The sequence below is a fragment of the Tachyglossus aculeatus genome, chromosome 19, assembly GCF_015852505.1.
Source record: "Tachyglossus aculeatus isolate mTacAcu1 chromosome 19, mTacAcu1.pri, whole genome shotgun sequence".
In the NCBI taxonomy this organism is placed as follows: Eukaryota; Metazoa; Chordata; class Mammalia; order Monotremata; family Tachyglossidae; genus Tachyglossus; species Tachyglossus aculeatus.
Genome location: NC_052084.1, coordinates 119,358 through 146,457, shown reverse-complemented (window position 1 = coordinate 146,457; position 27,100 = coordinate 119,358). Strand labels below are relative to the sequence as shown.

The following is a 27,100-nucleotide window of genomic DNA, read 5'->3' as shown; positions in this document are numbered from 1 at the left end:
TGGAGTGGTGGCTAAGGGAGTCGAGCTCCTGGGAGGAACCGTAGGGATCATTGAGGGGAGCATCCAGAGAGAGAGAAAAAGGCAGGAGGGGAGATTCCTGATAGCAGGCATGCAGGGAAATCCTAGGTTCTAATCCCCTCTCTGGTATGAGAGTTAAAAAAAAGATTGTAAATACCCAGGAGGGTTTAGAATAGATCACCTAAGAGTGCTGAGATAAAATTTCCCTTTTAGACTGTGAGCCCACTGTTGGGTAGGGACTGTATATGTTGCAAACTTGTACTTCCCAAGCGCTTAGTACAGTGCTCTGCACACAGTAAGCGCTCAGTAAATATGATTGATTGATTGATGCCCCCAAAATATGCAGCCACTTCCCCGACGGTAGATTCCCCCCCTCCCAACTCATGGCCTCCTGGACTAGACGCCCACCTACCTCAGGGCCACACCCACGGTGGTCGAGGAGAAGACACAGCGGCCGCAGCAATTTCAGGTGGGGCGGGATTGGGAATGCGGTCGGAGCCACGCCAGACACAGGAGACACGGGAGATCACCACACATCGCCGTCACTTCCAGCCGAATCGTTCTTTCCAAGTGCTCAGTTCAGTGCTGTGCACACTGTAAGCGCTCAATAAATACGACTGAATGAACGAATGAATGAACCCTGCTGGAGGACCCTCGCTCCAAGGTGGGATTCAGTGGGCGGGGGACAGAGGGCTCGGAGGAGGTTGGACAGAGGGCTCGGAGGAGGTTGCACCGAGGGGGATTTTCCCGATAAGAACCAGATTTGCATTGGTGTGAAGAACAGAAGAAGCAGCGTGACCTGGTGCATAGAGCAGGGGCCTGTAATTCTGAAGGACCTGGGCTTGCTGTAGGACCTTGGGCAAATCGCTTCATTTCTCTGTGCCTCAGTTACCTCATCTGGAAAATGGGTGTTAAGACTGTGAGCCCCATGTGGGACATGGACTGTGTCCAATCTGAGTAACTTGTAGCTATTCCAGTGCTTAGTACAGTGCCTGGTACATAGTAAGTGCTTAACAAATAGCATTTAAAAAAAAAAGGGACACCTGCCTTATTTCTCATTTGGAATCCCATTTTGGGTCTCAGATATTTGCGATTCTGTTCCAGGAGGGGAAAACAGGGACAGGACGGGCCTGACCCCCCTCTCCCCAGCTACCGGCGGTCGACTTTCCACACGCTTCCTGGCACTTTGGGAGAGCGTGCAGGAAAGGAAAGAAAACGGTATCACTTAATTGCTATGGGAAATCAGTATCGAAGTGATAAAAGGCTCTGATTCCTCTTTTGTTTCTCACTTTTAGAAAAATAATTTAGGAAGCCAGAGGACCCATCCTTCGCGGCCCGGATGGGCAGGAGCTGCTAGAGCTGCTTCGGGCAGCGCGGAGACGAGTCTGTGTTGAGGACTTCGAGGATGCTGCGCAGGGTTGGGAAGGTCTCCGCCACAGCCGGGAGGCTCCTGTAGGACGGGGAGATGCTGGAAAACAACAGAGGAAGCGCGTGACCCACGGGGGCCGAGCCCGGCGACCCTCCCCTCTGGCCCTTCACCCCCGGTGAAGGAAGGACCACAGGGCACTCTGTGGAGTCGGAGGCTGGCATTTCTAGAATCTACAATCATTCCCGAACAGAACTGGTTTTTGAAATTTCATTTCTGCCACGAGGGGTAGAATTGAGAATTGTGGCTTGAGGTGGCCAGCGACTTTAAGGGCAAAGCAGGAATACTTGGCTATTTTTCCAAGTTAGGAAAGGAAAACGATGAAAAATTTCCTCCCTGTATTCCTATACATAACGCTTTCGTGCCCGACTCAGCTCTCCTCTCATTTTGGAGGCTGGGAAAGAGGCAGGTTTTTGAACCAAGAAGATATATAGAGGCAGTGTGGCTTAGTGGAGAGAGCCCAGGGCTGGAAATCAGGAGTCCAAGGTTCTAGTCTTGCCTCAGCCACTTGCCTGCTGGTGGCCTTGGTCAAATCACTTAACCCTCTGTGCCTCCGCTTCCTTACCTTTAAAACAGGGATAACATCTGTTGTCCTCCCTCTTAGCCTGTGAGCCCTGTGCGGGACAGGCACCATGTCCGATCTGACGATCTTGGCACACCGTTAGCACTTCATAAATACCATCATTATTCTAATTAGATAAAAGCATCCGAGGGGGAAACCAGATGAACTAAAATCACTTGGCAAGGGCTAAACAAACACTATGATCACCATCACTCTTTTCTACGATAATTGGTTTCTACGGCAATTAGAAGCACAGCTCCCATTTCTCCCATCCCATCACCTTCCTTCCCAACCGCCCTCCCACCCCATCCAGGAAGTCCCCGCTCCGGCTCTAAATGGTTCAGCGGTGCCCCTCGCTAGATGGACTTACCTTTTCAAGCTCATCCAGCTTTTTGCCATTTTGCCGAACGCCTCCGAACCGGGAGCGGTCATGGCTTCGAAGTCAACCAGCTGGAAAACAGAAGGCCCAGAGGATGCCGGTGAGTGAACTGCCACAGGGAGAAGCTTCGTTTGGCCGATTAAGGTAGGGATGGGGCTAGGGGTGGGGGGGGGGGCTGAGGGGCCGGTCTATGCCCTGGAACGAAGGCTCCAGAAGGGAAGATCCAGTCTCTAATAATAATAATAATTATGATACTTATTAAGCACCGACTATGGGCCAAGCACTGTTCTAAACTCTGGGGTAGATGCAAGTTAACCAGGTTGGACACAGTCCCTGTCCCGCATTGGGCTCACACCCTTAATCCCCATTTTTTACAGATGAGGTAACTGAGACACAGAGAAGTGCAGTGATTTGGCCCAACCACACAGCAGACAAGTGGTGGATCCGGGATTAGAACCCATGACCTTCTGAATCCTGGGCCCATGCTCTATCCACTAAACCACGCAGTTTCTCTCCACCCCACCTCCCACATACCTTTCCTTTGGGAATCTTTCCGGAAACTTCTTTTCCACTTGCCATCAAGGCTCCCATGATGACTGAATAAGCTATGACACTAAAAAGAGAGAGAACCAGTTACTGGATATAATAATAATAATGATAGCATTTATTAAGCGCTTACTATGTGCAAAGCACTGTTCTAAGCGCTGGGGAGGTTACAAGGTGATCAGGTTGTCCCACCGGGGCCTCACAGTCTTAACCAGTGCTTAGAACAGTGCTTTGAACATAGTAAGTGCTTAATAAATGCCATCATTATTATTAATCCCCATTTTACAGATGAGGTAGCTGAGGCACAGAGAAGTTAAGTGACGTGCCCAAAGTCACACAGCTGGCAATTGGCAGAGTCGGGATTTGAACCCATGACCTCTGACTCCAAAGCTCGTGCTCCTTCCACTGAGCCACGCTGCTTCTCCTGGTGGATCTGGTCCCACCCCTGTCACACTTCTGCGCTCTCGCCGTACCCTGGCCCCAGTCCCACGCCACCCTCCGGGCACCTCCCCACACCCAGACTCTGCCCCGGCCACGGGACCCAGGGCGGTTCCCCTCACATCTGGTCACGACACCCGTCGGTGCGGGTTTTAGTCTGCTGGGCCCGGTTGCGTTTGCGCCTCCATCCCCTTTGTGGAGGAAGCAATGTTGGGGGCACTCCTCTAGGGCCTTCTGCCCGTCAGAAGGGCCCGGTCCCCGTGGTGGGCAAAGCTGGGGGCTGTTTACACAGGGAGATGCTCCTCAGGGATTTCCCCCAGGAAGCCATCCCCCTACCCCAGGGCAAATACCCCAAAATCACCATTTCCTCATGGGGTGCCCGGGACAGCGCTCTGCCCGCAGCTGACATCCAGCCCATCACTCTGCCCACAGCGGCTGCTCACAGCGGGTGCCCTGCCCAGCACTCTGCCCCCAGCAGGCTTGAAATTCCTGCCCAAGTGGGGCCTTGCTCTAGTGGTGCCCCAGGAGATAAATGGCCCAAAGTAGGCATGGGGGTATATGCGCTCCTGTGCTTGTGTACATGTGTGTGTAGGTGGGGCTTTGGGATCCGCCCTCTAGGTCGGGCCACTCGAGGACCCAATCGAAAGAAAGCAAGCCTACGAGGCCCATCACCCACCTGGAGCCCCTGGAGAGCGGCATCAGATTATAAAAGTAATAAACCAAGGACAGGATTAGGTTGCAAACCACATCTGCCTCCTGGGAAAACAGAACCAGAGCAGGAGGGTAAACATCGTCCATCTGCCCATCCATCCATCCGTCCGTTTGCCCACCCCGCGGCATTCTGCAGACAAGGTGCCCACATGTGGAGCTGCTGCCGTCGCCACGGATGGGACTATTTTCACTTCCTGCCCTTCCACCCCTGCCCCATTCCCTCATACTCCCTCCAATCTGGTCCCCCCAGGCCTGGCACCCCCACCCCTCTGCCCCTCTGCAGCTTGGCCCATCGCCCCCGCCCGCCATGCCCCGTTACAGGGGGAGGAGCTGAGGTCTGACATTTTTAAGAGCAGCGCAGGGTAGATGATCCAGCTATTCCATTAAAGGGTGGACTGTGCTTCTATAAGCCATAAGAAAGGTTCCACATAAGAGGAGGGGAAAAGGGGAAGGAAGTGGGAGGCAAATCGCTGACCCCGAGTTCTGAAGAAAGAATCAGAATTTTCCCCTTGGTGGTCAGGTCTTTGTATAGAGCATCTAATTCCGCATGATAGAGGTGGGTCCTTTCCTCCGTGGTCTGAGTCTCCACTGAAAACAATATATTGCCAACTCTGAAACACAAAAGACGCACAGAAGTGTGAACTACTAAACTCTTATTATTATTGCCAGTACGACTAGTCAAGTATTAAGAGGGTCAAAAGGAAGAAAGAAGCAGTCATTGTGGCTCTGGAGGACACTGGATTAGAAATCTGGGTGATCTGGCTGTAGCCTGGGGGGGTGGCCCGGAATCCTTTTAGCTTTGTCTGCAGCCCCAGACCCCCAGCTGCTCTCTATCCCCCAAGCCCCTCTGGTCCCGTCTCAGTGAGGAATCTTACACTGGGTTTGGGCTCTGGGTATCGGTTGCTAAAAATGGAGGGCGAAACTGGGCTCACAATTACAACAAGGAAGCGTCCGAAAATGCTTTTCTGGTCCATATCTCATTCCCACTAAATCCCCACCCGACTCAGAATTCCCAGTCTTGGAGTTCTCCCGGGCAAGCTTAAGGTGCTCTCGGCACAGTCTTCCCTCTCTGGGGAAGGCCCAGTCGAGTGCCTCTGTTTCCCAATCTGTGAGCCGGACCTCGTCCCCCTCAGGGCGCTACGCTGAGAAGCCTGGGCAGCCGTGAATGGAGAAAAGGGCCGCACAAAGCCAAGGCGTGGCCACCCAAGTCTCTCCTAGATCAGCACGAGGTGGGTGGCTCCCGGTCTGGGACCCCCCTCATTGGCAGCACGCCCAGAGGGGACCCCTAGGTTTGTACTGGGAATGTGACGTTGCCCCTTCAGAGACCCGGAGATGGTTCTCTGGACTCCGCAGCCCCTGTTGCAGGTTGTAGAACGTGCTTGGCCGACCAGGCCACCCAGCACCAGAACCCTCGTCCCACCATTCACCCCCACCTCACTCCACCCTCAACCCCACACCACCTTAGGTACAGCTCTGTCATTTTTAAAATGATATGAACGTCCTTTCTCACTCCAGACTGAAAACTCTTTGTGGGAGGGGAATGTGTCTACCAACGCTACTGCACCGTAATGATAACAGTGATGGTATTTTTTAAGCGCTTACTATGTGCCAGGCACTGTACTAAGTGCTGGAGTGGATACAAGCAAATCAAGTTGGACTCAGTCCCTGTCCCATGTGGGGCTCACTGTTTCAATCCCCATTTTATAGATGAGGTAACTGAGGCATTGAGAAGTGAGGTGACTTCTCAGACCCGTGGTGGAGCCAGGATTAGACCCATAACCTTTTTTTTTTTGGATGGCATTTATTAAGCACTTACTATGTGCAAAGCACTGTTCTAAGCACTGGGGAGTTTACAAGGTGATAAGGTTGTCCCATGGAGGGCTCACAGTCTTAATACCCATTTTACAGATGAGGGAACTGAGGCCCAGAGAAGTGAAGTGACTTGTCCAAAGTCACACAGCTGACAAGTGGCGGAGCCGGGATTTGAACCGATGACCTCTGACTCCAAAGCCCGGGCTTTCTCCACTGAGCCATGCTGCTTCTGGACCTTCTGACTGTCAAGCCTGTGCTCTATCCACTCCGCCATGTACTGTCCTGAGCACTTAGTCCAGTGCTCTGCACACAGTCAGTGCTCAAGAAATATCACTGATTGACTGACTGACTCAACGCAACAGGATTCACCAACCAAAGCCGGCATCTTTCCAAGATACCAAAGCCCCCGTCTAGGGAGAGAGCCCAAGTCAGCCCCACGGAAATGCCTGCTCCCAGGGGCAGTCGACTACTTAAGCGCTCACATACTTATCTCCTGTTATGGTAATGGTGAATCCGTCGTATTCCTTCCCCGGATCCTTGAGGCTGGGCACCTTTGTGTTCACCGTGAACCCGTCCCTCGTCTTGCTGTTGAACTGCTTTCGGGGAGGAAGGAAATGAGCGCCATCAGCTTGGATTCTGTGGCCCTGATGTTGGCGAGGAAAAACGGGCCGGAAAAGGGGGAGAGAGCACAAGAGCGAGAGCGATTGCCACCCGCTCCCCGCCGCCCGGTGAACTGCCCCGGGGCTGCCCAGGCAGACGGGAACAGATCGCTTCCTCCGACACCACGGGACCGGAAGAAAGGATTTACCTTCATCACTGGCAGGAGGTCCTCCACCCTGTGCACCTTGTCCAGGGCCTCTCTGACCTCTAGCAGGCCTTTGGGGTTGTTGGCCCTGCGGACACAGGACGGGGCAATGGAGTGAGCTGGAAATGGCCTGCTGGCTCTTGAATCCCATCCTCCTCCGACTGCCTGATCTTCTCCGACCGAGCACCCTGACACGGACAAACAGGCCAGGTGGCTGCTCCCTAGCCCTGCCAACCCGTGGTGGCCGGGGCCTGTGGCTGGAGGGCGGGAGCGGAGCTCCCGAAGGCCGGCTCTAGCATCCTGGGAGCAGGAGGGAGGGACCAAAGGAGCCACCCTGACCACCATCCGGCTACAAACAATCCACAGCTGGGCCGCTCCTCGCATCCCCGAACACCCATTGCCGGTGGAGTGGAAAGCCCAGTTCCGTTTCCAGCTCCTCCGGGCCTTCGGATGAGCCCTTTGGGAGTCCCGACCGGGCCCGGGCGACGCTTGGAGTCGGTCCCAGGATAACAGAGCGTTCGTTGAGCGGAAGAACGCTAAACAGTTTTGGTTTCCTGTGGGAAATCAGGTCAACTGCCTGAATGCGTTCCACTCGATCCAGAAACGGGGACCCAAACACATTTCACGCTCTCAGACAAAGAAGGAGGGCTAAGAAACTGCGGTACAATGGCAGACGGCTTCGAATTCAGACTGCTCATTCCGAAGCTGAATGATAGGGAGGAAAAATTGTCGGGGGAAAACATCGTGCCCGGCCCCACTCCAGGGAGCTGCCTCCCTTGTGCCTGGGGTAGCAGCTGGCAGGACGGTGGTGCCACCCTCATCTCCCAAAGGGCTTGGCTTCTCTCTCTCTAACTCCCAATGGGGCTGGCTTCTTTCCACCCATTCTCACGCTGCAGCTGGGGACTCCACTAGGCTTCCACCTGATCTCGCTGGCCAGTGGTCAGGAGGTGACAACTCCGGAGCCCGCCTGAAAGCCGTGGTTTCCCCAGAGATGACGCCCAAGGCAAGCAGCGGAGTACTCTTTCCACGTGCCCCCACCGCATGCGAGCCACACCCTGGTGGCCTGGGATTTGGGGAACAACAAGTCTGTGTTCACCCCACCCCCGTTGCCACGTGGTTCAGTAAATGCCAACCCTGCCCTTGCCCAGAATGAAGCGCTCTGGTCTCTTCTACCCTCCTCCCTCAGTGGCTCATCAACATCACTGTCCTTCTCATACAGTGTCTACCTGACTGTCCGCCCTAAAGCGCACAGGGGCCAGAGTAACGCCATTTTGGCCTTCCTGACACCCAAGCACGGGACATGGGTTACGAGGAGCGGCCAATGGTCCGATTTACAAACGCATCCCCCAGGCTGGTGGGATTCGGCTTTGCGGTCGGGGACCTCGGTGTATTCCGGGGTAGTAGCTCTGTAAGGTTACCGAGGTTAAAAGAGAGCACATTACCCGTGGTAGACCAGGATCCTGTCTTTGATAAAGTGAAGTATTCTTTCAAAATATTCCAGGTATCTCATGTTGATCACCTGACCCCTGTAAAAGAACCACACAACAAAAGGTCAGGAGAGTGTGCCCCAAAAGGGCCAAGGTCTGTGTCCAATTCCCACCTGAATAGCCTCACCCAGCCTTTAGTACGGTACTCTGCACACAGTATGCACTAAATATTATTACTGCTACTACGAGAAAGCACTGTCTCCATTTTCTAGATGAGGAATTGAAGCCCAGAGGAGTGGAACAACTTTTCTCAGGTCACACAGCAGGCCACTGGCCCTCCAGAAAACAGAATCTCTGAAGAGGGGGCGGAAAGTTTTTTCCTCCTGCTCCCCGCTCCCCTGGCCACCATCAGAGATGGGCTTCGAGCTTGCCCCACCCGTTCAGGGCCCGGCCCTCCCCTTCCAGGCTCAAACAGGCTGCCGCCAGTCAGCAAACTCTGGGACTTCGCTGGCTTGCCGGTGATTTCAGGCAAGACATTTACCTTCTCCTGGACCTCAGTTTCCTCTGTAAAATGGGGATAAGATCCCAGCTCTCACTCCTCCTTGGACCGTGAACCCCATGTGGGACAAGAAATGTGTTTTGATTCTCTGAATTGACCCCAGAGTTAAGCATAGTGTTTGGCACAGAGTAAGTGCTCAGTAACTTTCATAACTCCCTAAGATCTTTCTCGGGGCAGAATACTTCTGGGAAAAACAGGAGGTCTCAGCCTCCTTTCCCTTTGAGGCTTTGGATGGCATACTCTAGCCAGGAAAATCAACCCAGGTCACCCAAGGGCACTGAATTAAATGGAATTAAGAACTGGTCCAATTCCGTTGATCCCAGACACAGTTCCTGTCTTAAAGGGGTACTGAGCCGCCAACGAAAAGGAAGACGAGCTCAGGAGAGGCGGCTTTCTGGGAGTGGAAAAATTTTCAAGAGTAAGAGCTGAAATTTGTACTAACATCCCAAAGCAACACCACGATGCCAAGCGGTCAAAGGGGCTGAACTGATCTGGGGGCACTGGGGGCGGGGGGAGGGATGACATTTCTGGGGTGAAGCCGGCTGACGGGCAGGCACGTTGCCAACCACGTGAAGCCTGGATTGAACCGGGTTAAGGGTGGCAGCTCTGCCGTGGGGTAGGCCACATGGCCGCTGCTGGCAGAGCTGGCCCAGCATCCGCAGGTCCACAGCTGGCGGGGCAAGTACCCGAGTTATGGGTGAGGGTGGGTGACTGTGGGGGTTTGGGGCATGCAGATCCATGCCAGCGGCAGGCAGCTCTGCTCAACTGAGAGGGGAGGCAGCTGGAGACGGGTACAAAGAGCGGAGGGAACAGGCTGTAACTCTCGGGCCCAGAGCCGGCAGGGGAAAGGGCGGGGAGATGGGCGGTGGTCCAGGAACGCAATGGCCAGGCCCAGCTACGGCCAGCAGGGGTGGGCACATGTCCCCAGGGCCAGGCCGGCGGAGGAGGATGGAGGAGGGACTAGGCCAGGCCCTTCCAAGGCCAGCAGGGGTGGGCAGATGTCCCGAGGGCCAGGCCGGCAGAATAGGGAGGAGGAGGGTTGTGGGGGGGATCACGACCAAGCTTGGCTGAGGAGGCTGCTCTTTGAGTCAGAGCTACAACGAGGCCGGACAGGACCCCCGGCTTCCCACCTTGAGGGAGACGGGGACCCCGTGGAAAATGGAGACCAGTGACAGAAGAAGGCCCGCATTCTCACCTGATGAGATTGATGTGGTTGTTAAAGCCCCGGCTGAGGCTGCGAGCCGACATCTGGTCTAGCCACAGCACGGGCTGGTCCGGGTCTGCGATCCTGCAAGGCAGAGCCCGTCAGATGATGCCAGCAGCGCCCGCCGGCTGCCTGGCACCAATGAGGGGACTCAGAGAGTGGGGAAGGGCCAGGCCCAAGGCTTTGCGGACATGGCTTGTAAAGGGGGATGAACCTGAGACTCCGTCCCCCAAGGCACCCACACAGTGACTGAGACCTGACCCCTGCAGGGTCCATCTGCATCAGGCCGAGCGGGAGAAGGGTGGGGGGGCCAGCCTCGGACCAGGGAAACTGGACCAAGTGGGAGTTGGGCGGGCTGCCCCTCCAGGGTGTTCTGCTCTCTCCCAATGCAGGCATGGTTCTCCCAGCCCCACAGCACACGGATACATATCTGTACTTTATTTATTCATACTGATATCTGTCTCCCTGCCCTCTAGACTTTAAGATCGTTGTGGGCAGGGAATGTGTCCGTTTATTGCTGTATTGTCCTCTCCCAAGTGCTTAGTGCTGAGTTCTGCACACAGTAAGCGCTCAATAAATACTAGTGAATGAGTAAACAAATGAATGGTTAGGGTTAGGAAAGAAAAACACAGATGCCTAAACAAGGTCTGCCTGTCTGTCTGGGCCCTGGGGCAGTTGTCCCCAAGGGAACCTCCAGAACCAGAGCTTTACGCAGGCGGAATGTGTGGGCCGGCCCATCGGATCGGAAATCGGGCCGATGGGACACGGCCCACACCGGCCTGACTCCGGTTTCCGTCCTGGTCCTCCCTGGGCCGAGAAATGTACAATTCTCTGGAAAGTTTGAAGCCGTGGGAAGACGTGAGGTTTTTATTGGAAAAAGGCAATGGAAATTGTCAAGCAAGTTAAAGTACATCTACAGCTTATTTTCTTATATGATCTAATTTTATTTTATGGCTGCTTTAGGAACATAGACTGCATATTCTAGTCAATTTAGCACCCAAGTGTAGAACTTTTAACTATGAAACTGAAAAATTGAAAATAAGTAATTTAGCTTCAGTCCGATAATAATTACCAAAAATCAGAGACCGCGCATGCCCAGCCCGGCACCCAGTGCCCGCTTGGCACCCAGCCTAGTGGCGCCGATGGTGACTAGGGTTGACCGTTTGAGCTGCGAGGTCCCTCGAGGGTGCTCTCGGGAACACACTCAGTCGAAAGGCACGAACGGGCTCCCGGCCTTTCTCTGCCTCTTCCTCTGTCCGTGCCCAAGATAGGTCTGGTCTGAGGGTGCCCTGGGACCCTGCCATTCCCGGACCCCCTTGGAGGCTTGGCACAGTCCAGAGCCTGCTGGGGTTCCCTGGGGAAGCTTTCGGGGCCGGCTCAGGTGGCAAAGGAGGGGGTCAAAACGACCACCGCTTTCCATCACGGGGCACCAGCAGCATAAGCAGGTTTTCTGAGGTGGCCAGAGTTCTTGCAGGCCCAAACCACCTCTAGCCACTGTGGCCTGGAGCTCCCCCAGCCTCAGGCCCCCTCCCCCTCACAGGGGTGGTTGGCAAGGGTCCCAGCCAACAGTGCCGGTGGCCATAATGCCCTGGTTGTGGGGAAGCCACTCCGCAGCTGGCGGGCACTATCCTGGCTGGGAGGGCACTGCCCTAGTCGGGGAGGGAGGAGTCAGGGGTGGAGAACCACTTCCTGAAAACATGCAGCTCGGTCTCCTGACTCCAAGGCTCCCTGATTCCAACCTTCTCCCCACCGCTCCAATGTCTTTTGGGGGTGGGTTGGGGAATGGAGGAGGGGTGAAAGGAGATGCAGAAAGGGGGAGAAGAGGGTAGGGGAAGGGCCAAGGGGGAGCGGTCTGCACTCCTTTGCCTCTTTTCCCCACCCCATTGGAGGAGACTGGTGTCACCGTAGATTGTGTCTGGATGCTGGACCCTAAGGCACCGAAGCACCTTGAGTTGTTTCCAGCTCATGGGTCACGGGGAAAGGCTGAAAATAGAAACCATCCACAGCAGACAAAGGAACTTTTTTCTTCCTTTCCATATTTAGCAGTGTGAGTCAGAAAGAAGAAACTCGTTCATATTTTTAGAAACAAGCTCAGGGGGAAGAAAAGCCCTTAACGGGCTACTAAACTATTTGAAAACTTTCCCTAAGAAGCTCCAGGGTCCCAACTGTGGCCCCGAGAGCTCTGTCTCCCTGAGAGGGGGCAGCTGCAATTTTTCACTCTCCTGCCTGATTTCCAGCTTTCCCAAAAGGAAAACCAGAAATTCTTCTTCTTCCTAAGCTCTTCGGGGCCACACCATCCCTCAAGGGGCAGGTGGGTCTCACAGGAGCAGGGCAGGAGAAATCAATCCACATGCTCAGCTGGGTCTGGGCACAGCAGGCTCGGAATCACAGCTGGCACTCGCGGGCAGCCACTCGGGACACCTACGGAGACCCTGACCGGAGAACAGGCTAGGGCTGTTTGGCCTGAGCCAGGTCCTCCTTGCCCCACCTGGCCGATGGGCAGGGCCTTGGGGCTGGGACACCTGGGTTCTAGTCTTGGCTCTGTCCCCAGAAAGCTGTGTGACCTCAGGCAGGTCACTGAACTTCTCTGGCTCTCCTCTTATCTGTAAAATGGGGACAAAAAATACCTGTCCCTCCCTCTTAGATTGTGAGACTCATGTGGGACAGAGACTGTGTCTGACTGAATTCTCTTGTATTATTAATAATAATAATAGTGGTAGTTAAGCATTTACTATGTGCCAAGCACTGCACTAAGTGAGGGGCTGGATATGAGCAAACAGGTTGGACAGTCCCTGCCCCACATGGGGCTCACAATCTCAATCCTCATTTTAAAGATGAGGTAACTGAGGCACAGAGAAGTGAAGTGACTTGCCAAGGTCACACAGCAGACATGAGGCGGATCTCTATACCCCGGCACTTAGCATAGTGCTTGGCACCTAGTACGTGCTGTTAGACTGTGAGCCCACTATTGGGTAGGGACTGTCTCTATATGTTGCCAATTTGTACTTCCCAAGCGCTTAGTACAGTGCTCTGCACACAGTAAGCGCTCAATAAATACGATTGATGATGATGATGATGGTGCTTAATAAATATCATCAGTATGGCTTCATCCAGCCATCCAGCCATCCTATCCATTCCTCCCTCCCTCCTCAGGTCAGTCATTTCCTCCATTTTCCTGCAGACTCTTTCTGCAACCAGCTGGGAGCAGCTCGCCACTCTCATGTTGATATTAAATAGTTTATTGCTTTGTTCCCCAGTGACCTCTGGGCAAAAGAGGCCACCAGAAAGCTCCCCTTCCCAAAGCCCGGAATGTCTGCCCAAATGTCAAGCTGTCTTGGAGGGGCGGGAAACCGGTGGGGACCTCTCCCAAGGATGGATTGGCTGTCCAGCTCATTGGCCGTCCCATCCAGCTCGGCCCCAAATGGCCAAGAACCGCCCAGCCGCGGCGCCTGGTCCCGCCGGCGTTACCTGCGCCACTTGACTGCGATGTCAAACATGTCTCTCCACTGCATCAGCCGGGTCTTTCCGTGCGTCCGAACCTTGGAGTTGGCCCACGTGCGCCGCACCGCCTGCATCACCTCCAGCGCTGCCAGCCCCATCGCTAAGGGCAAAGGGCACTTGGAGACGGCGAGCTGCGGGGGCCCCCGGGGTCAGAAAGCCGGGGTCACCTGCCATGCTGCCCTCGAGCCGGTGAGAGAGGGGGGCTGATGTCACAGGCTAAGGTGGAGGTGGCAGAACCCCCCGGCAGCGCATCCCACCCGTCGAGAATGAGATCGAAGCCCTTCCCGTGCTGGATTTTGGGAGCCGTGGGGCCCCGTTGGCAGCAAGGCAGATGTCTCTACCTGCCCCCACCCCACCCCCCAAACATTCCCAAAGCCTTTTGGGATGGATGGAGCGGGGCTGCTACGGAGGGAGTTGGGAGAAGTGAAGCAGGTATCCCTTAGGCCACCACTCCATTCCAGCAGAAGTTGGGGTGGTAGGGCCCCGAGAGCTCTGCCCAAAGTTATGGGGCCCACGCCGGGGACCTCCCGGACTCTGTCCTGACAAAGCGGGGTCGGAAGGCCTGCTCTTCACCCGAGCTCTCTGGCACCTTGGAAGTAAAGCGGGGCAGGGCATACCCGTACCTCTGTGGATTCTCCTGTTGGGCAGGAATCCTGGAGTCTCATACTGCATCAGGGACCCCAGGCGATCAGCCGCACAAATCAGCTCTTGCACCTCAAGCTTATAGCTGTCAAAGTTCTGGGGCAGCACGTCCCTAGGAGAAATGATGCACATGCGCTGAGGACTCAGGGTCTGGAAACTCGATCCACATTCAGAGGCTCCGGAGAACTTGGACGGACCGTGGCTATGCCGTGCAGCACCTGGTACAAATAAATCAAGACCACCACAACCTCCAGCTCCACCAGGCTGTGGTTCCTGGGAAGAAAGAACGAGCCCCTCCCTGCCACTATGCCATGGGTTCTGGGGGGGTCTCCCCATGAGGGACTGGTTTTGGACCGGAACGGTGAGGGCAGTTTGGTTTCGAAGGGCCCGTGGCAAAGAGGGAGAGCCCGTGCAGAGGACGGAAATGGGGCCAGTCGAGGAACGGGACAAGAGGACAGGCCCCGATTCACCCCGACTCTGGGAACACAAGACAGAGTCGATCCCACAGGGTGGCCCAGGAGTCTCCCTGGTTGCCAGTCACGTCCAGGTCCCCGGATGAGGGTGGTGCGGCCAGCGGGAGGCCTCTCTGGGGAAGTGGTGGGACGGGGAGGTCCTCACTTGATGTGGGGCTGGAGGCCCGGCTGCTCCTCATAGTCATCTATGAGGAAGGGCAGGTTCTTGGCCCAATGGTCCTTGAAGCCGCCAGGCAGATCCTCGTCGACGCTGTACTCGGTGAGCAGTGTGTCCAGGTGCGCGTGGAGATACCGTGAGTACTCTGGGGGAGGGAGACGGGATTCCACTCAAAGCCCGAACTCACCACCTCTCTCCTGACAGCACCGGCTGCCCCCACCCCCCAACCCCAGCCAAACATTCCTTGAAATGCCTGCCTGGGTTCAAAATGCCCGCTGCTCCCGAGTTACAGAAAAGCATCTGGGCCCTGAGTGAAAATGTCACGTTAAAAGGTTGGCGAGCCCAGGGCAATTTGAGATTAATTTTCCTTCCACCCACACTTGAGACCTAAAATTTCAGTTCCTCTCAGTCAACCAATAATATTTACTGAGCACCTATTATGTACACAGCACTGTACTCAGTGCTTGGGAGAGTACAGTAAACTTAGTAAACAAGATTGCTGCCCTCAAGAAGCTTAAAATCTAGCAGGGGAGGTAGACACAAAGATAATTTACAGGTGGGAGGAAGAAGGAAAAGCGGTAATGTATATGAGATAGTACTTAAGTAAAACAGTAATCCTAACTGTATTTGCTGAACGCTCACTTGGGGCACGCAGTGTGTGTAAGATCCATACAGACACTGAGACCAAGTAGTGACACTGCTGCAGAAGTGGCACGATCACCCGAGGAGAGACAGGATTGTAAGCTCTTTGAGGGCACGGACTGTCTCTTACTCTTACTACGTGCCCCCAGTGAAGACAGAGGGTGCGCAAGGAGCAGGAGGAGGGGAACTAGACCGTGAGCTCACTGTGGGCAGGGAATGTGTCTGTCGGTTGTTATACTGTATTCTCCCAAGTGCTTAATACGGTGCTTTGCACACCGTAAGCGCTCAATAAATATGATTGAATGAACTGGTCCAGGAGGCCCGGAGGTAACTGGCCTGACGGGATGCAGAAACGATGGCGAGTTGGCGGGCTGAGTAATCATTATTATTGTTACCTGAGCCAGAAAGCCCGAGAGCCCTTGGGCAGCGGGCTGGGATTTAGGTGGTGCATGAGACTCACCTCGCAAATATTTCACCTTCAGATACTCAGGGCTCGCCTTCTGACCTGGGAGGGGGTCGTTCAACATGACTTTGGTCTGCGCCTTTATGCCCTCGTAGAACTGGCCCAGGGCCACGTGGCTGAGGCCCCTCATGTGCTGGCACACTTCATTGTACGGCTCCAGCTGCAGGCACCTCTGGAGAGTGAAGGAAGCCAGGGCGGCATTCAGCGGGACGGCGGGCCATTTCCATCCCACGTGAGGTCAGGCCGCGCGCCTCGCACCCCAGGGGGATCTGGGAGGCCGCCTTAGGGGGTGGGGCTGGGGTGAGGCCGTGCGCCTTTGCGGCAGACCAGAACCGAGGAGCCCCAGGCTGGGTCACCTGGAGTGGGGTCGCGTGAGAAAGGGCGACGAGGAGCCGGGTGGGCGAAGCTCAGAGCGACCGGGGCACTGCAAGGCAGGGCAGGCGGAACTCGTGTCCCAGCAGGGCAGGAGCGAGAGCAGAAACGCAAGGTTCGACTGAACTGGGAAAGCGAGATGGATCAGGGTGGCGGCTGGGAGGCTCCTCGATGCCCATCTGTCTGCCCCGCCTGCCACTCACTCACTCGCTCGCTCGCTGTCAGCTCGGCTGCGTTCAGTCGGAACCGCGGCCCGGAACGGAAGGGGCCGTGCGTGCCACCGGACACCCACCTTAAAGCTCTTGAGGGCCTCGTGCAGGCTGCCGTGGTGGTAGAGCATCACTCCCCGGAGCTGCAGGGTCTGCACGTGATTGTGGTTGAGCAACAGTGCCCGCTGGAAGCTCTCCGTGGCCGCTTCGAAGTTGCCCAGTTCTCTAGGGTTTCACAAGCGCCGCGGACCGGCAGCAGAGTGAGAAGGCAGAACCGGGCTCGCCTGGGGGACTGAGTCCAACGAGTAAAGTGCTGCTCGGGGAGCGCGGCCCCCCAGCTCTGGGCCCGAGTCTTCCCCTCTCCTGCTCTAGGGCCTCAGGCAAATCCTCCCCTCCCAAACCACCTTGTTGAGCCTGGGGGTTTCTGGCCGTCCAACGAGGACCGAGCTTTCTGGAGAAAAGGCCGGTTGTCCTTCAGAAACGAGTCGGTTGCCCTCAGAGACGGTCCTCCTCCTAAAGCTCTCCCTAGAGATCGGGACAGGACACTTCCTCCAAACTCACTCCTCCTCCTCTCTTCCCTTTCCCATCTCCACCGGAGTACCGCCATCCTCTCATTCCTAGAACCAGGATCCGCTTCTCCTCCTCCTTCTCCTTTTCCCATCTCTGACACTAACACCAATGTCATTAATGAAATTTATTGGGGGTTCTAGTGGGATTGACACCTCCGCTGGCCAGAGATGCAACCCAGCCACACCACTGAACCAGAAACCGCATATGTTAGGCAAAGAGGGACGAGGGCCGGGAGGTAGAGGAGGACAAGTTGGCAACTTGACTTCATTCATTCATTCATTCAGTCGTATTTATTGAGTGCTTGCTGTGTGCAGAGCACTGTGCTAAGCGCTTGGGAAGTACAGGTTGGCAGCATGTGGAGACGGTCCCTACCCAACAGTGGGCTCACAGTTCCCTTCTCTGGGCTTCAGTTACCTCATCTGTAAAATGGAGATTAGGAATGTGAACCCCACGTGGGACAACCTGATCGCCGTGTATCCCCCCCAGTGCTTAGAACAGTGCTTTGCACATAGTAACCGCTTAATAAATGCCATCTATTCATTTATTTATTTTACTTGTACATATTTATTCTATTTATTTTATTTTGTTAATATGTTTTGTTCTGTGTCTCCCCCTTCTATAGACTGTGAGCCCACTGTTGGGTAGGGACCGTCTCTATATGTTGCCAACTTGTACTTCCCAAGCGCTTAGTACAGTGCTCTGCACACAGTAAGCACTCAATAAATACGATTGATTGATTAGTAGCCAAACGCACTACTCAATCAACAGTATCAACTGAGCAGCTACTGTGGGCAGAGTGGCATTTCCACTGGCCCGGGGTACCTGGGAGAGCACGGTAGATTTAGAAGACACGATCCCTGCCCTCAATGAGCTTATGGTCCAGTGGGGGAGCCTGGCTCTAGAGTTAGCTACAGATGGGAAGAATGGTATCCCCCCCATCTTACCTCCTTCCCTTCCCCACAGCACCTGTATATATGTATATATGTTTGTACATATTTATTACTCTATTTATTTATTTATTTTACTTGTACATATCTATTCTATTTATTTTATTTTGTTAGTATGTTTGGTTTTTTTTTTTTTTCTCTGTCTCCCCCTTTTAGACTGTGAGCCCAATGTTGGGTAGGGACTGTATATGTTGCCAATTTGTACTTCCCAAGCGCTTAGTACAGTGCTCTGCACCTAGTAAGCGCTCAATAAATATGATTGATTGATTGATTGATTGATTGATTTAACATTGGTTTTAGCCCTCTCCGATGTCAAGAGCAATGGTTGGGATTTTGAATAGCCAGATCACCATTCTGAGACTCAGTCACCTCTAGAAGGTGTGGCATTGGAGGCAGTCTTTCTGTCACTCCTGTGGAGGCTCTGGAGCTCTCGCCAATACCCGCACCCTCCCCAAACGCCCCAGTTCCACCTCACTTACCGATAGGCCTGGCCCAGGCTTTTATAGGCATCAATAAAATCAGCCTTCTGTTTCAGAGCCTCTTTGAAGGACTCAACGGCTTCCTGTGGAAAAGCAAGACAAGCCTCACTGTTGCCCTCACTTCAGTGGAGTCCCAGTGGGGTGGGGTCGCTGGAAGGAGGGGCCGAGGGGCCGCTCTGCACAGATCCTGCCTGGCCACCAACCCATTCTCTGGAGCCAGGCCAAGGGAGGCAAATGGGAATGGCCAAGGTCTCTCCCAGACTCACTCCCGCAAGTGCTTGCTAGGGGACCGAACACACCTTTTAGACTGAGAGCCCACTGTTGGGTAGGGACTGTCTCTATATGTTGCCAATTTGTACTTCCCAAGCGCTTAGTACAGTGCTCTGCACACAGTAAGCGCTCAATAAATACGATTGATGATGACCCACAGACCCTCTGGGGACGAGCGGTCAGTGGTCCGTCGGCCAAAATCAGTGGCCAGCCCTCATCTAGTGCATTATGGCAGTGCATGCCCCCTTTTGCAGGAAGAACTCCAGCACCTCCAGGTGCCCAAAATTGAATATTCTTCTCCACAGCGGGATGCTAAGCAATGCAATGTGGCATAGTGGACAGAGCGTGGGCCTGGGAGTTGGAAGGACCTGGGTTCTAATACTGACTCTGTGTCTTTGCTGTGTGACCTTGAACGAGTTACTTCACTTCTCTGTGCCTCAGTTACCTCATCTGTAAATTGGGGATTAGGATTGTGAGCCCCATATGGGACAGGGACTGTGTCCGACCTGATTAGCTTGTGTCTAGCCCAGCGATTAGTACAGGGCCTGGCAAATAGTAAGCACTTACTAAATAGCATCAAAATAAAGAGCAGCTCTGCTCCCAGAAGTGGGCCAACTTTTTTTTTTTTACAGAAAATTTGCTGTGGGCCGCCAACAAGTCCAGAGTGGGTGACTTAGGAAGAGGGGAGGAAAGAGGTCCAGCCCGCCATCCCAAACTTCCTCCTTGCCTCCAGTGGCCGCGGAGGGAAAGCAGAACACAGCAACTTGTCGGTGGTTCTTCCGGATCGATCGACCGATGGGACACATGGAGCCCCCTACCTTCAGGAGGCCTCGATGGAAGAAGGTCAGACCCTTGTACAGCATGGCGATCGGCTGGTTGGGGTTCAGGTCCAGTGACTGCTGAAAGTCTTCATGAGCTGCTGCGTAGTCCTACGGGGCGGGGAGGGGAGGCGAGGGTGAGGAAGCTAGTGACCGGCCACTAGCAAATCCAACTGGGCGGCTCTGCCAGGTCCATGGCAACCCCAATTCCTTCCGAAGGGTCCCAGGGGCGGCCCGCTGCCGGTTCCAGAGGTGGGACGGCACGCCGCCATCTGGGCCGAGAACAGCCGTAAAGCCGGGGCCGCGCATGCACCCACCTCAAGGTTTCTCAGCCGACGCAGCCGGGGCCCAGAGAGATGGACCGTGACTCTCACAAGTGCTGTGTTAAACTGGAGCACGAACCCAACCTATTTCCCTCTCTCCACTCACCTATTCCTCATGCCGTAAAATCCACCACATCTTCAAGTTGCTGAATAAATGCTACACAGAATGGACCTGCACAACGCCCAGGAACCCCAGGGACAACCACGATGAACCATCTGACAGCAGGCAAAGCCCTCCCCTACGTGCCTGCCTCCCACCCTCCTGAGGGCAAAGTCTTCCCTGCCAGTGCTCACACCCAACCCATACTTTCTCTCTTGTTCTCACCTTGCTGCCCACTCCCCAGTCTGCTCCAGTCACCCAGTAATCCAATCTGGGTCTTTTGACTCTGGCCGGGCCAGAGGTTTTTCTAAACATGAGGAGCTCAACTTTCACGCCTTAGAGAGAACCCTGTACCCCCAACCCATCCAGATTCAGGTTTCTGCCCTCCATCTTCTCTGCCCCTCTGCCCCAAGACAGAGGCAGCCGCTCCCTGGAAGACAGACCGAGAAGTGGACAGTAGAAAAGCGCTGCTTTGGATTTCTTCCCCGGCCACTAGGTCCACCCCCCAGGGCCAGAGGAGACGGCCACAGATAGGGCAAGACGCCACATCTCCGGGTGCTGGACTCACCTCAGAGATGAAGTGCAGGGTCCCTCGGTGCCGGTACAGTCGCGCCGACGGCTGCAGCTGGATGGCTTTAGTCAGGTCACTCAGGGCTTCGTTGACCCGACCCAAAGGCGACAGGATCTAAAAACCACGATACGGCAGTGAGCCTGGGCTGTGCCCGGGCCAGGGCCTGCCCCAGGTCCAGGGCCGAGTGGATCTGGTCTCTCGGCAAAACCGACCTCCTGCTCCAAAAGACAGTGGGCAGAGAGCAGAGCTCTGAAGCAGACAAAGGGAAACGCCCTCGGTCTCGGCACCCGAGCCCCGGCCAGCGGGACAACTGGGCACCGGAGGCTCCATGGAGCCGCCGCTCTCCTTCATATCCTGCTGCTTTGTGCTTCGTCCTGGTGCCTGCTTTTTTCCTTTCAGACAGCTCATCTTCCGGTAACTTGGAACTCGATCAGGCTGGCTGAAAGTAGCATCGTCGGGCTACGGGCTGGAGCTTACGGTGATGCTTCCGGCCCGGAGAGCCAGTCCCACTTCTGGCCCCACTCCGGGAACCACATGGCAGCCTCACCCTCTACCTACCTAGCCCCTCACCGACCATGGCTGGAGCACTCTCGATGGGGCTGCCAGCACTTAGAACAGTTCTTGGCACATAGTGAGCGCTTAATAAATGCCATCATCATCATCATCATCATCATCAGCCTGGGGGGCTCGGACCATCTGAGCTCCGAGGCCAGCAGCCCCAGTTGGGCAAAGTTGGGCAAAACCCTGATTCTCTGCAGACTTTAAGACCCCGGGTACAGGTTGGCATTCTTTGCAAGGATGGTGGGGAAAATCATCCATGACCACATAAGCCAGACCACCACTCTCTGCACCTTCAAAACCTTATTAAGGTCATACCTCCTCCAAGGGGCCTTCCCCACATTTATCTCCCTCTTCCTTTCTGCATCATCTACATGGATCTCTACCCTTTAAGCACTTGATATTCATCACCCCCTCAGTCCCACAGCACTTCCGTATGTATACATAATTTATTTTATTTCTATTAATGTCTGCCTCCCCCTCTAGACTGTAAGTTCACTGTAGGAAGGGCATGTGTCTGTTGTACTGAACTCTCCCAAACGCTTAGTCCAGTGCTCTGCATAAAGTAAGCGCTCAATAAATACCAAGTCGGGGGAGAGGGGCGCACCGACGCCCACTTTGAAAGACACTCTCTGCTTACTTCTCTTGTCTCTGGCCTTTTTCTGGGTTGCCAGTAAATACAATCTGGGCTGATGTGGGAAATCACAAAACCACCCTCTCAGTTAGCCTTTCCTCTTTCCACACTCAGTCATGTGAGCCATGCCAGGGCCCAGTGGAGGAACCCCAACCTCTGGCTCTACCACAAGGAGAGGAAAAGAACCAGCTGTTCTCACCCACCGCCCTTCCCCGTTACCCTTGCTTGCTGCTGCAACAGCATTTCCTGACCACCCCCATTTGCATGGCTGAACAAACAGGCAAGAAAACAGTATCGACCTGTCCCCTGGGAGTCTAAATGCAAAACAGATTGCAGATCCTGCTCATCTGAGAGAGACTTGCCATCAGAAACTAAACCTCCCTCGCGATGCCCGTCTCAAAACAAGGAAGGAATGTGTCTACCAACTCTGTTATGTTGGACTCTCCCAAGCGCTTAGTACAGTGCTCTGCACAAGGTAAGAGCTCAGTAAATATGACTGAGAGCAAAACAAGTATTTGCTTTTAAACCTAAGAGTAATTTCTTCCCAGTCAGCAAGCTTTGAATCTGATGCACTTCTGATTAAATATGAAAATCAATATAGAACAAAACACCTTCCCAAAGATGAATGACGACAGAATTCTCCATCAGGAATGACCGATGAGAGAGAATAAATTAATATCAACTAAAAAAACCACAAAGCTTTTGCCTCCTCAGTGTAAAAAAGATCCTATGTAATGACAATGATTTTGATGATAAATAATAGTCTGTCATTATTCTATGCCGAACACTGTGCTAAGCGCTGAAGAGATACGAGACAATCAGCTGAGACATCATCTGTAGGTTCCCTACCCAAAAAAGGCAGACATCCCAGGAAATGAAAAGTGAAATCTTAACCACATTGAGTGGGTTAAGGCAATCGGCATCTAAGGCCCTGCCTGCAGGAAAGGTTTAGTGAAATGAAAAGTCTACAGATAGGTCCCCACTTCTTCCCGACACCGAGGGATAAAGTGTGATTTCACAATGGCTTTGGGCTAGCATCCTAACTCCCTAACTCCCAGGAATCGGTAGCAGCGCTTGCCAAGACACTCAGGGGGGACAACTACTGAAGACCTGGAAGGGAGATTACCACCCAGGAGGCAGGAGTGAAGACTCCCCAAAACGGCTGTGCAATGGACGCATTTTGAAAATCGCTGCTCAGAAAATCACCGGGGGCCTGTGGATTTCCCCAACAGACAAAGACCTCTCGAGCCATGCCTTGTCCCAGAGCCTCGAGGTGCTTTAACGTCAAGCAGTGAGAGAAAAGGAAAGCGGAGACTTCGAATCCATCGGGGTCAGTACTTTCTGACACCCGAGCCGGCCCGGCCCAGCCCGGCCCGGCCCGACCCGCCGGTAGCTCCCACCTCGGCTCGCTGCTCCAACACGTCCGGGCGGTCTGGCTCCAGAGCGACGACTCGGCTCAGCTCAAACAGGGCAAGCTCGGCATTCTTGACATCCTAAGAGAGACATGATCTTGGGGTGACCCGTGCTGGGGCTCGCTTGTCGATGGCTTTCGGCTAAGACTGACCACTTAGCAGTAAGAGAATGGTCTGGGCAAAAAACTAATGGGGAACCTGATTGGATCCTCTTGCCAACCCCCAGAGGACGGTCCCGGCCAGACCTACCCAGCAGCCCCTGGATCGCTTTTTTCTTTTCTTTTTTATGGTACACATTAGGCGATTCCTACGTGCCAAGCACTGGACTAACCCTAGATACAAGCTAATCAGATTGGACACAGTCCATGTCCATGAGCCCCACGTGGGACAGGGATTCTGTCCAACCTCATTGGCTTGTGTCGACCCCAGTGCCTAGGACAGTGCTTGGCACATAGTAATTGCTTAATAAATACCACAGTTATGATCATTGTTATTATTATTATGTCCCATATAGGGCTTACAGTCCTAATCCCCATTTTGCAGATGAGATAACTGAGGCACAGGAAAGTTAGATGACTTGCCCAAGGCCACGCAGCAGACAAGTGGTGGAGCTGGGATTAGAATCCAGGTCCTTTAGAGTACCAAGGCCCATGCCATGTTGCTTCTCTGGCCTGCTTCTCCAGCCTCAGGCTAATTCTGGTCCTTAATCGGGGTAGTCCAAAACCCCTTTGAGAGGGAGCCCCAACAGCCAAGCTCAACCCGCTCACCCACCTGGTGAGGTCCGAACTGGAAATACACTCTCCAAACACCAAGTGGATTCTACGCCTTTGGCTCCACAACCCCTAGGGACTTTCCTCGGCACAATTCCCACCTCTCCCAAACAAACAAACAAACAACAGGATAAGCTGAGTCCCGGTCCAAGGGCTCGTTCTGTAGCGGCTGCTGTGGAACTGGGGAAGGCGCCTTTGCAGCTGTGTCTCTGCAGAGCAAACACTCACGTGCAGTCCTTTCTTCCCATAGGCTATCCCACGACCGTAGATTGCACTGACGAGCTCCGGTTCCTCCTGGGAAACACCACCACACAACAACACCAACACCGGGAAAGCATGGTGGTAAGCTGAAACTATCTCCCCAAATCAAAAGATCATCCCCTCTCAATCCCACAGCACTGCTGTACAGACCTGTAATTTATTTATTTATATTAACGTCTGTCTCCCCCTCTAGACCGTAAGCTCGTTGTGGGCAGGGAATGTGTCTGTCTACTGTTATATTAACCTGTAATTTATTTATTTATATTAACGTCTGTCTCCCCCTCTAGACCGTAAGCTCGTTGTGGGCAGGGAATGTGTCTGTCTACTGTTATATTAACCTGTAATTTATTTATTTATATTAACGTCTGTCTGCCCCTCTAGACCGTAAGCTCGTTGTGGGCAGGGAATGTGTCCGTCTACTGTTATACTGTACTCTCCCAAGCGCTTAGTACAGTGCTCTGCACACAGTAAGCGTTCAGTAAATGCAACTGACTGAAACACCAGAGCAGTTGCTGCGTAGAGGTCATCTACAACCTTCAGAAGAGAAGAGAAGCAGCATGGCTCAGTGGGCACGGGCTTTGGAATCAGAGGTCATGGGTTCAAATCCTGGCTCCGCCAATTGTCAGCTGTGTGACTTTGGGCAAGTCACTTAACTTCTCTGGGCCTCAGTTACCTCAACTGTAAAATGGGGATGAAGACTGTGAGCCCCCTGTGGGACAACCTGATTGCCTTGTAACCTCCCTAGCGCTTAGAACAGTGCTTTGCACATAGTAAGTGCTTAATAAATGCCATTATTATTATTATTATTATTATTCAGAAACACTTTTACCGCACACAGAAACCTATGGTTCCCCTGGGGCCACCAATTTACCATTCGAACTGCGGATTAGAGACGAGAGGATAGTTACCTGAAGCATTGAAGAGAAATGCCTTATTGCTTCATCATAAAGGCCGCTGCTAATCAGCACGTAGGCAATGGCTGAAAAACACAAGTAACACCTTGGTCTTCACTGCAAATGCCAGTTTGGCCCTTGGAGAAATGGCAATTCCCTAATAGTCTAGGGTGCATGTGGGCACTATTTCCTTAATACAGGCTCACCCCAAGAATGACTGGACACGGTTCACCTGCAGATCAGTGGCCTCAGGGTCAATACTCGCCCTTAAGCACCCATAGAGGAGGCTCCTCACAGTCAAATGCCAAATGGTCTAATAATAATAATAATAATAATAATAATAATAATAATGATGGTATTTGTTAAATGCTTACTATGTGCCAAGCACTGTTCTAAACACTGGGGTAGATTCAAGGTAATCAGGTTGTCCCACTTGGGGCTCACAGTCTTAACCCCCATTTTACAGATGAGGTAACTGAGGCACAGAGACGTGAACTGGCTTGCCCAAGATCACACAGCAGACAATTGGCGTTGTCAGGATTAGAACCCATGACCTCTGACTCCCAAGCCTGTGCTCTTTACACGAAGTCACGCTGCTTCTCACAGTGCGGACTCAACAACTTGGCTGAGTTAAGTAATGAAGCAGCGTGGCTCAGTGGAAACAGCCCGGGCTTTGGAGTCAGAGGTCATGGGTTCAAATCCCAACTCTGCCAATCGTCAGCTGTGTGACTTTGGGCAAGTCACTTAACTTCTCTGTGCCTCAGTTACCTCATCTGTACAATGGGGATTAAGACTGTGAGCCCCCCCGTGGGACAACCTGATCACCTTGTAACCTCCCCAGCACTTAGAACAGTGCTTGGCATATAGTAAGTGCTTAGTAAACCCTATTATTATTATTATTATTATTATGAAAGGTACACCCACCCACCCACCAAACCGGGCATCTACACTAAGAGGAGGGGCCGTTTAAAACCCTTCAGCAGTGTCATCTAGTGGTTAACACCGGGGCCTGGAGTCAGAAGGACCTGGGTTCTAATCCTGGCTCCATCACTTGTCAGCTGCATGAACTTGGGCAAGTCACTCTGTGCCTCAGTTACCTCATCTGTAAAATAGGGGTTAAGACCGTGAGTCCCATGTGGGACACGGGCTGCATCCAGTCTGATTAGCTTGTAACTACCCCAGCACTTAGTACAGTGCCTGGTCCGTAATAAGCACTTAACAAATCCCTTTAAGAAAAAAAAAGAAAATGGGGATTAAATACCTGCTCTCCCTTCTCCTTTCTCTCACTATTGTTATTATCATCATTATTAGATCAGCCTCCCCCTGCCCCTACCCTGGGAAGGACAAACAAAGGCTTGCCACCCCCCAGTGCCCCAACCCTCTCCTCCCCACCACATCCCAACCATGGTCCCAGATGGGCAGCAGATGCTGATCCCCACAGTGGCCACCTCTCCGACCCAGTGGGGCTTTTCTGCCCAAGGAACCCAATGTTGAGGGAATGGGGCTCTGGGGCCCAACAAGAGGGCCGAAAGAGCGTTCAACCTTTGCTCTTCATTTCCACCTCGCCTTACTGCCTGCCTTCCCACGTGCTCCTGGCCTCTGTCTTCCCCTTTCCCAAAGCCCAAAAAAGAGAAAGAGAAAATGGCCTCCGGGCCCGGGAGAGGGCTGGAACCCTGCCCACGGATGCCCCGGGAGAGTCGGAGAAACACTCACCCAGCTCTTCGTTCGTGTTGACGTTGTCCGTGGCAAAGGGGAATCTCTTTTGTTCGGCCAGGGTCTTTGCTTGGCTCTGGAAAAAAGAAGAGGGGAAGAGTTTAGCTGACCTCAGTAAGGCAGAGTCAGGCAGGAAAAGGAATTTGAGAAAGCCCCCAGGGCACCCCCAGCCCAACGGAAACCTCCAAGAGGCTCAGCAAGGTTTACAGTGTGGGCTACTGTCCTTGCTGTCCTTTCTGCCCCTTGGGCATTCCCCGGGACACATAGAGGGGCAGGGATGTGGGGGGTCAGAAACTGAGAAAGGGAAAGCAGCAGCAGCAGCAGTAGCAGAGATAGCGCCCGGGGAGATCGAGGGGGCACCGGACAATTTGCCAGGCAGTCAGTGGTGTTTCCTGAGCTCTGACTGAGGGTCCAGTGCTGTACTAAGCACTCGGG

The 27,100-nt window shown here is 53.7% G+C and overlaps 1 protein-coding gene across 1 annotated transcript in view; it reads right to left on the bottom strand.

Annotated features, from left to right (window-relative positions):
• Positions 1 to 1,285: 1,285 nt before the first annotated feature.
• TTC13 (tetratricopeptide repeat domain 13) overlaps positions 1,286 to 27,100 on the bottom strand; it is a 36,408-nt gene continuing 10,593 nt past the window's right edge. The window contains exons 4-24 of the mRNA XM_038761382.1: positions 26,666 to 26,741; positions 24,968 to 25,038; positions 24,027 to 24,092; positions 23,017 to 23,109; positions 20,422 to 20,538; positions 19,431 to 19,541; positions 18,343 to 18,425; positions 16,430 to 16,571; positions 15,763 to 15,937; positions 14,649 to 14,805; positions 14,012 to 14,142; positions 13,356 to 13,488; positions 9,879 to 9,971; positions 8,140 to 8,223; positions 6,701 to 6,785; positions 6,379 to 6,488; positions 4,556 to 4,691; positions 4,046 to 4,125; positions 2,920 to 2,998; positions 2,377 to 2,456; positions 1,286 to 1,486 (exon numbers count right to left, since the gene is read on the bottom strand). Of these exons, the coding sequence (XP_038617310.1) occupies positions 1,372 to 1,486; positions 2,377 to 2,456; positions 2,920 to 2,998; positions 4,046 to 4,125; positions 4,556 to 4,691; positions 6,379 to 6,488; positions 6,701 to 6,785; positions 8,140 to 8,223; positions 9,879 to 9,971; positions 13,356 to 13,488; positions 14,012 to 14,142; positions 14,649 to 14,805; positions 15,763 to 15,937; positions 16,430 to 16,571; positions 18,343 to 18,425; positions 19,431 to 19,541; positions 20,422 to 20,538; positions 23,017 to 23,109; positions 24,027 to 24,092; positions 24,968 to 25,038; positions 26,666 to 26,741 (2,217 nt within the window). The 3' untranslated portion in view covers positions 1,286 to 1,371. The remainder of the gene's footprint in view (positions 1,487 to 2,376; positions 2,457 to 2,919; positions 2,999 to 4,045; positions 4,126 to 4,555; positions 4,692 to 6,378; positions 6,489 to 6,700; positions 6,786 to 8,139; positions 8,224 to 9,878; positions 9,972 to 13,355; positions 13,489 to 14,011; positions 14,143 to 14,648; positions 14,806 to 15,762; positions 15,938 to 16,429; positions 16,572 to 18,342; positions 18,426 to 19,430; positions 19,542 to 20,421; positions 20,539 to 23,016; positions 23,110 to 24,026; positions 24,093 to 24,967; positions 25,039 to 26,665; positions 26,742 to 27,100) is intronic.